At 30.7% G+C, this 9686-nt stretch overlaps 2 protein-coding genes across 2 annotated transcripts; one reads left to right on the top strand and one right to left on the bottom strand.

The window, feature by feature from the left end:
• Window positions 1-4661: 4661 nt before the first annotated feature.
• Window positions 4662-5294, top strand: LOC147391251 (uncharacterized). Its single transcript, XM_086459036.1, has one exon. It carries the CDS (start codon window positions 4662-4664, stop codon window positions 5292-5294), a length of 633 nt encoding a protein of 210 aa, XP_086315162.1.
• Window positions 5295-6232: 938 nt separating this feature from the next.
• On the bottom strand, window positions 6233-7734 carry LOC147391250 (zinc finger protein CONSTANS-LIKE 3-like). The gene is made up of 2 exons (XM_086459035.1): window positions 7507-7734; window positions 6233-6472 (listed from the first exon to the last, which is right to left on the bottom strand). Exons 1-2 carry the CDS (start codon window positions 7732-7734, stop codon window positions 6233-6235), a joined length of 468 nt encoding a protein of 155 aa, XP_086315161.1.
• Window positions 7735-9686: the final 1952 nt, after the last annotated feature.

Here is a 9686-nt window from a genome sequence, read left to right as displayed (position 1 = left end):
GTGATGGGTGACTTTAACATGGTTTGTTTTCAAGATGAAAAAAGTTGAGGAAGACTAACATCATGTAGAGTTGTGAGTGGATTCAACAATTGTATTGATGTTGCTGGCCTTCAAGATTTGAAGATTGTTGATAATTGGTTTTCTTGGACCAATAAATCAATGGATGGGCGATAGATTGCTAATAGGTCGTATAAAGCATTAATAAATCTAGATTGTCTTTCTAAATTTTCGTTTATGAATCTATGTTATCTATATGAGGGAGTTTCGAATCATGCACCTATTTAATTCACGTTTCCATATGGATATAGTGGGCATTCAATTTTATTTTAATTCTTTAACTTGTGGATTGGTCAACCAGTCAAGGAATTGGTAGAGGAAGCATGGAGAATTCTAGTAAATGGGAATTTGATGTACAAAATTACAAACAAGTTGAGAGTTGTTAAGAATGCGTTGCGAACATGGAATATGGATGTTTTTGGGTGGATTAATTAATGACGAGAAGGAAGCCGCCAAATTTTAGTTGAATGAAGTCCAAAGGGAACATAAAAATAATCAGACGGATGAATCCTTGGTTGTTAAGGAAAATAAGGCATTGAAGAAGTATAATGAAGAAATTGAAGCTGGGGAGAAATTTTATAGACAGAAGTTTAGGGAGCAATGGTTGAAGGAAGGAGACAGGAATACCAAATTTTTTTATAGTACCACGGTCTCTAATGCTAAACTTAGTGCCATCACAGAACTTGAAAAATCATATGGAACTATCCATCTAGATGAAAATAATATGAGAGAATGGGCAGTAGAATACTTTCAAAGTACCTACAAAGTACCTATATGGAACTATCCATCTAGATGAAAATAATTTTTTCAGATGACACATTTTTTTCTCTTTGAATGAGATACAATCGGTTCAATTTTTTGGGGATGTCCTAACAAACTTTGGTTTGCTTTCTAGGTTGTTTGTTAATGAAGGCAAAAGTCAATTATTTTTCAGTAACAAGTATATCCATAAATAGTCTATTTTAGATACTTTGGGTTTTAAGGAAGGGTCTTTTCCAATCATGTATTAGGGATTGCCTTTGTTCTCTTGTAACGCCATGAAATTGATTACGTATATCAAGGAATTAAATCAACTATATTGACATGTTTTCCTATTAAATTTTAAAATTAAAATTATTAAAATAAATCGTGATATTAAGAATCTAAAATAAATATTTCTAGGAGAATTTGTTAAAGAAAATGTATAATTCGGAGAACCTTATAATGATTATTATCAAAGAATTAGAACATTTAGTCGAAATAAATAAAACTCAAAATTTTATAAGAAGCTCTTTTGATCATGGTTGTAATGATATGAAATTTATTATGTATATCGAGGAATTAAGTTAACCATATTGACATGTTTTCCTATTAAATTTTAAAATTAAAAATATTATCAATTTAAAATAACAATTTCTAGAAAGAGAATTTATTAAATAAAATGTACAATTTGGAGAACCTTATCATGATTATTATCAAATAATTAAAATATTTAGTTAAAGTAGATAAAACTTAAAATTTTATTGGAAGCTCTTTTGGTCAAACGAATGTTATCGTTGAATTCAAAAGCATCGAAAAACATAGTTTAGACTGTCAGCATGTTTAAATCCGAGTTCAATATGAAAAGTTATGAAAATATTAATTTTATCAAGAAAATTTAGGGCGTAAGAGGGGTATTTTGGTTAATAGAGAAAAATCGATGAAGAATTTTGAAAATCTGATATATATAATTCGAATTGGTTTAATGTAACACACATAACGCATAAAAGAAAAATATATGGAAAAAATAATAATATTTAATTATTTTTATATTATTAAAATATTAAAATAAATTATTTTATTAAAATTAGATTTAATTATAATTATTAATATAAAAAGGTTAGATTTGAAATTATTGAAATGTTAAAGGGGTATAATGTAATTAAAATAAATATAATATTATATTATATTATAAGTTAAAATGTGTTAGAAGATGTGATACACAATTGTATTCATTTATGTATTAAAATATAAAATATTATATTACTATAAAGTTAAAAAAAATAAATTGATGTTCATTATACTAGTGAGATTGAAATTGAAATAGAAATAGAGACAAGTGCGTTCGAAAGTGAGTTAGCGCACAATGTATTCAATTGAGATTTAAACTCGTTTAGGATGTGAATTAAAATTTGACACTAAAGAAGAAAATATCTACGACTTTGAGATCTATTTAGTTATCGGATTATTTAGTCGAATTGTTGAGGAAATTAGCTAGAAAAGTCATTTTAACGTCATAGGAACGTGTAAAACCCAGTTACAAAGGTAGGAAACTTATAATTTCAAATTTATAAAATAATTTTCAATGAAATTTGTTTTATTTCAAATTTTATAGTTAGTTTCAAATTTATTATGATTTACATTCAAAATTCATGTATCGAATTGTAAAATAATTCATTTTATATTCTTTTTTTTATATTTAAATTTCGGGAAATAAAAAAAATGAATTTAAGTGAGTGTAACCAGAAAATCAATTTGTTTAACAAATTAATTTTCATAGAGTATTTATTTTAAAAATTGTTTAGACATCTTGTTTTGAAAATGTATTTTCTTTGGATAATTATCTATAAAAAAAATGAAATGTTTAAGTTTTAATTTGAAATCGAGAATAAAAGTCTCGATTGTTTATAATCGAGAATGAGATTCTCGGCTGTATATGCTTGTGTTGAGAAATTTACAGGTTTAGAGTGCTTTTGAGCATTATGTAATAGAGCATATGAGACAATTAGGACGATAATCGCGGGATGATGTACCTGTATGTTTACTACTTTATGATTTACTGATTTCGATATATTATTACATATTTATAATGCTAGAATACTTGGGAATATCGTTACACTTACAAATTTGTTTTAATTTATTTCAAATGAATTTTAAAAAAATATACCTATTATTTTTGTTATCTATTAAAGGGGTAATGAATACCCATAAGATTAATCAGTAGCTCTTTCCGGAAGCAATCAATTAATTGAAAATAATAGGAGTTTGATATTCTCTCTAGTAGTATGGGATACTACTTGAGAATATATTTATTTGTACTATTCGAGAAATTCTTATATTATATTTATTGAAAAATAATAAATTGTATTGTAAAGATGTCTTGTAGATGACTAGATTGATTGAGAGCACATGTATATCACAGAAGTACGATGAAGTTGGCTTGTCAAATGATCGTTTACAATCTATAGTAATCAAATGATTGATTTCCATTAGGAATCAACGACCAACTTGAGTCGAAAACACGATTAACAAAGTATGATAAAGTGCCAGATCGATAATAGAATCAGGAACTAACGGCGAGTTCTACATTGGTTAAGTACTAGAGCATCAATATACAGATCGATACTTTTGTAATGGTTATGTACCTCGTCATTCTTATGACATACACCACCAGGATTGATATTCTTATGACATGTTTATGTTTCTTTTGTTTTATTATGAGATGAAGATATTTTGTTACTATTTTATTAAAGATTAGTTTGTTTCGAGTATTATTTGTTTTGTTTATTTATTTAAAAACATGTATTATTTATAATAGATTGACTTGTTTATCCATTCATATTAGGACTATTAATTTGAAATGTGAATTTACCATTAAGTAACTTCTTTGTTACTCACCGTACCAACAAAACATTACAAATGTCTCAGCTACTGAGATGTTTATTCCTAATGAAAAACATTATATAGAAAGATCACAAGATCAGGATGATGAACATTATTTTTGTTATATGTGAACTAATATTTGAGTTTAACGGAATTATTTTGTATAGTTTTGGACTTCCTTGTATATATTAGCATCATATGTGTTGTGTATTTTTGTATGTATATGTCCAGAGAGCGAGTGTTATGTTTATGACGTGGACAACTGTTAATCAATACGAGATGTGTAATTTATCTATGTACACTTTTGGATTGTAATTATAGTATATTTTTTTTAAAGTGATGTATATTCGTTATGATATGGTGGTTGGAATGTAGTGGATATATAAATTTTGATTATACATGTATATTTCTACAAGTGAAAATTTTTCATAAGTCTAATTTTTAGAGGAAATTCTGTTGAAATTATTTGGAAGGAATTCATATCGTATTTAAGCTTTGAAAATCTTCATTTGAATTTTTTCAATTATTTTTCGCTCCACCCTCGAGATTTTGAGAAATCTAGATCTTAAAACGAGGGCGTGACATCTCTACTCATTTAACACATTCAATGTGTCAACAATTAATTGACAAAATTCATAAAAGTGTAGATGGTTGGAAATTCCATTTTCTTTCCTTTGTTGACCGTTTAGAACTTTTTAAATCTGCGCTTTCAAGTTTCCAAATTTATTGATCGGCTTCTTTTAGCATTCCCTTTAGTGTGCTAAAGAAAATTGAAAACTTGCTAAACAATTTTTTTGTGGAGGAGTCCATCTCTTGAGTGTTCCATATAGTTTATGAAATGGTCCACTCCTATTGATTGTGGAGGTCTTTTTATTCGTCGCCTTAGGAAAAGTAGCAAAGTGGGGATGATGAAACTTTTTTGGCCTCTCATTGAGAACAATAGTATGTGGTCAGCTTGGATGAGGCAGAGATATGTGAGAAAAATGGATATTTGGGCTTGTCATGCTGCTCAGAATGCATCCTGGGCATGGAGAAACATATTGAAAGCAAGAGCTAGTGTGGTGGATAATTTACATATGCTGGTGGGGGATGGTCAAACCACGTGTATGTGGAGAGACCCATGGATTGAGGGATGTTCTTTAATTCCCAGATTTGGGACGAGGGTAGTTCATCAGTTTGATAGTACGGTGGAAGCAACAATTAGCCAATTTGTGGAAAATGGAATGTGGAGACTACCTATGCCGCACAATGATAGAATGCAAGAGGTAAGTGATCCAGTATCATCACAATCTATAGCTAAAATTCTTATGGAAGACAAATGTATTTGGAGGAGAAATTCCAACGGCAAGTTCTCATATAAAAGTGCTTATAGTATCCTTAATGAGAATAAGGGGAAAGTAGAGCAGAGAAGAGTGGTTTGGCATGGAAGAAGAATTCCGTGGTATTCTTTTATAACGTGGCTGGCAATTCAGAAAAAGCTCTCTATAGTTGAAAACTTAAACAAAAGGGGATTTCGACTTGTATCTTGGTGTTGTCTTTGTCGTGAGGCATTGAAACAAACGATCATATCTTTTTTCAATGTGACTACAGCAAATGGATATGGCATAATATTCTGAGATGATTTGGGATCATCAAGCAGGGTTTTAGTTCGATTTTGGATGAAGCTTTATTGATCAAGAGTGTTCGTTTTCGAATATAGTGATTTTGGATATAATTTGTTTAGCATTTTGTACTCATATTTATCATGTCTGGAGAGAGCGTAATACAAGATTATTTGAAGGGGTAGACCAGACGAATAGAATAATTTTTTAGTTGATTGCGGTTGATGTAAAAAATGTGTTTGATGGTGTGGAGTTGAAGTTTAATCCCAATACAAGTTCTTTCTTACATAGATGGGATTGTATAGGGAAACATATTCCAAAGAAAATGAAATATCTTTTTTGGAAATACCCCGACGAAGGTATATTGAAGATCAACACAGATGGATCTCTCTCAGAGATTGGAGGTGGCTTAGGTTTTGTGGGAAAAAACCATATGGGCGGTCTACAATTTGCTGCTTCGGCTGGTTGTGAAGATGATGATATAATATTCATAGAGCTTAAAGCTATGAAGGAAGCCATGGGGTATGCAAAATTAAAAGAATTTAATCAAGTCCTAATTTCATCTGATTCTTTATATGCCATAAAATTTGTTAAGGGTGAAATTGATGTCTCTTGGAAGAAGTAGAGACAATTAGACGGTTAGGCAACTCCTTTGCCATTTGTAACTTTGAGTATTTCTGGAGAGAGACTAATAGAGAAGCAGATTTTTGGCTCGTTTAGGAGGTTGGGAGAAAAAAAAATTTGTAATTGAGGATGAAGATGTCGTGCCTCAAGAGTTCATGAGAATCATTCTAGACGATTTAACTTGTAATTATATCCGCGAATGATTAATAAAAAGGGAGGATTCCAGCTTACGGATCAAAAAAAAAAAAAGGTTACATATACCTTGACACAATATAACATATTGATTCTCTAACAGTTCCAAGGATGAAAAGTTCATGCTAAAAAACTAATCAAGGTTCTACTGAGGCAGTGGCATTGGAACGTGAAACTTTAGCAAATCGACCTCTGATCCTTGGCCTTATTTGGGCATACGCCTTCTTGGATGGGTATCGGATTTTTTTCTCAAACGTCCTTCTTTTCTTCTTCTCTATGTACCTCAATACCTTTGCTTCTCTTTCTGCTGCAGCATTGTTTCCCATGTAATTAACATGATTTCCAACATCCATCAACATGCTCTTAGAAAATGGCAGCTGCACGAGAAATTCACAAATTCATCAAATGTTTACAAAAACTAAAACCTCTAATCTAGAGAGAAAGATGGATACTTATTTTTGTTTTGCTCATAAGAGAGTTTTTTTTGGATGAAAAGTTTTCATTAAAATTATTAGCCCATATAGTTTTAAACTTCTCAAATCGATTCAACTCAGATTGGATTTTCAAGGTGCCTCGAAAATCGTCTTATTGACTCATCAACTCAGTCAGTCAGCTCAAAATTTTACCGAGTCATTTCTACTGAGTTATGGAACTATATTTGATAATTTTAGAGAATGAAGATACATAGGATTGTTTATTTTAAAATATTAAAGTTATGGAAATTTGGGCTGAGCACAGACTAGCCCGAGTTAGGTAGTGAGTTGGGCTTGTTGAACATGCCTAATTATTTTTAAAGAGATTCTATTAACACAACAATTTTTTTACTTATAAAACACCAATCTGCATGTGCATAAGGATTAGACTTCACAATTTTATTGGTGTGTTATAGGAAAATTGGGTGTGCTAATAGAACCGCTTTATTAATTAGCAAAGAAATTTTATATCTTAAAAAAGAAATAAAATTAATATAAATAAAAAAATTTATTTTTCAAAACATAATATAATTATATATAAAATTAAAAAAAAAAAAAAAACACACTTTAAAAACTATATGATTAATATAAAAATATTCATATTTCCTCAGGTTCGGATTGTGGAAGTTTTCCAAGTATCCATCTACAAAGAATCTCTTAAGGAAATATTCCACTCTCTCACCCATTTGTTTGATAGAGAGCCTCAAATCACTAGCAGCCCCAGCCTGATCAATTATTTCTAACCATTCGATTCGGATACTTTCTACCCAATAAATAAATAAATAAAATTGATATATATATATATAACATAACATCATTATTAATGGAGGTTAAGTAGGCTTTCCTGATACTCCATGGATATATATATAGAGAACATAACATCATTATTAATGGAGGTTAAGTAGGCTTTCCTGATACTCCATGGATGTTGGTTTGACCATGGGCTTCTCAATAGTTGTTGATCCTATGAGCATTTGGAGTTCATCATCATTCCCAAACAAGTGATTAAGGTTATAGTTTTGAATGTTAAGCGACATCCATATATCATGACTAACATCATTGAAGAGTTGGTGAGGAACAAAAGCTAATGGGAAATGTGTAGCATCGATACTACTATAAACCCAGGAAGAACAGTTGGAAGACGGCAGAGGGAATGCCATAGTCATGTATGTGGTAGGAAGGCAAGCAGAAGAAGAGTACTGTTTTAAATACTGAGAGATGGCGGACGGGCGGAGGAATATTTGCTTTACTTGAAAATTAAAGGCATGGGAAACCTTTTTACTATCTATGCTATACAAGGATTTCATGACATCATTCTGTGTTTGTGCACCACGTATTCAATCACTTAGGAAAAATGTTATTCCTAGGGATCATTTTGTCTTGTCTAGAGATTAGAGTTGCCCTTTGGATTAATTCTTGGATGAAAGGAATCCCTATAATCATTACTAATTTCTAGGAATACATTTTCTTCTTTCCTCTCATATTTGCCCTTTTTCATTGTATATTACCATTTCATGAGCTTAGTATGACCAAATTTCTATTATATATATATATATATATATGGGAGGGGTTCGGCAGCCCTAAGGTTTGCCAAGTTTGGTGCCAAACATTTTTCAAAATATGGGGTTAGAAGCTTTGGAATGAGCTGATTTTTTGTGAGGATGATCTCTATGATGAGGAGATCATCCTTACCAAAAATCAGCCTATTCCAAAACTTCTAATCCCATTAAAAGTGATTTACAAAAATTGGACGGCCCATTTTTGATGGGGTTAGAAGTTTTGGAATAGGCTGATTTTTTGTAAGGATGATCTTACGGTGAAGAGATTATCCTCACAAAAAATCAGTTCATTTTGAAACTTCTAACCCTAGTTTACAAGTTGAAGAATCATGGACCGTCCAATTTTTGTAAATCACTTTTGATGAGGATGATCTCCTCATCATAGAGATCATCCTCACAAAAAATCAGCTCATTCCAAAGCTACTAACCCATATTTTGAAAAATGTTTAGCACCAAACTTTAGGGCTATTGAACCGTCCCCTATATATATATATATATATATATATATATATGGACAACTATTCATTTTAATTCACAAAACGTGCACGGTGAGATTGTAGGTGATCATCTCACAGGTTTAAAGTGACATTTTCCCTCACAATTTTTTTTTCCAAAGTGACAATCTCGCTATTTTATATAGTGGCGATCTCGTTAAAAGTAATGAACCTGTGAGAGCATCACTTGAAAAATCTGCGATCTTGCATTTCATGTTTTGGGAATTAAAATGAATACTGAGTTGGAATGGAAATTCATCAAAGTTGATGAGGTTTTGAGAAATCTCTCAAGACGTAATAAAAATGTAATAATTAGGTCTGTCGGGTAAATCTCTCAATATTTTATTCTTCTAGAATGGTTTCCTTTGAAATTCAGGAGAGTATGAATTTTAGGAAAATGTTCACGACTTTGGACATTGTGGAATGGAGAGACAAGATTCATTCAATTTATCCCAAATCCTTGGAATAAAGTTTTGATGATTCTATTTTATATAGAGTGAGTGAAATTAAAGACAAACGTAAACCACAATGGAGTGGTGTTAAGGTTTTGACATGGATTGGGTTATAATCTCTCATATAATATCAGATTAATGTTTTGTTTTTTTTATAATTCTAAAATCATAGTCCAACTCCTAAATTATTAGATTGGATAGGATTTCGTATATCATCCAATTCATTGAATCCCAATTAAGAGTTTACCTACAAATAATTTTGGGGACCCCAACGTTATTCTCATCATGTCCAAACGGTTGAAGGGTATCTCAAGGTAATTAAAAGTTTCCAATTGATCGATTTAATGTCATTAGAGGATTTTTGGTTTCAGAGTGTACTCCAATGTGTAGTATTTTCATTTAATTTAGAAGAAATTACTAAAACAGCTATATATTTTGTCAAAACTTTTGAAGCAATTACTATTTTCTTAAAGCTTACGAAAATAATCATATATCTATTTCCATAATTTATTGAGAAATTTTCCCAAACGTGATCAACTTTTAACGAAATTCCTATTCTCACAACCCAACAATCATTTGACATGTGACGCAAATGACGTAAGTAATAAGAGAG

The sequence above is a fragment of the Akebia trifoliata genome, chromosome 11, assembly GCF_017979445.1.
Source record: "Akebia trifoliata isolate Shusen 1 chromosome 11, ASM1797944v1, whole genome shotgun sequence".
Lineage (NCBI taxonomy): Eukaryota > Viridiplantae > Streptophyta > Magnoliopsida > Ranunculales > Lardizabalaceae > Akebia > Akebia trifoliata.
Note: the sequence above shows the minus strand (reverse complement) of the source record. Positions and strands in the feature narration are given on the sequence as shown.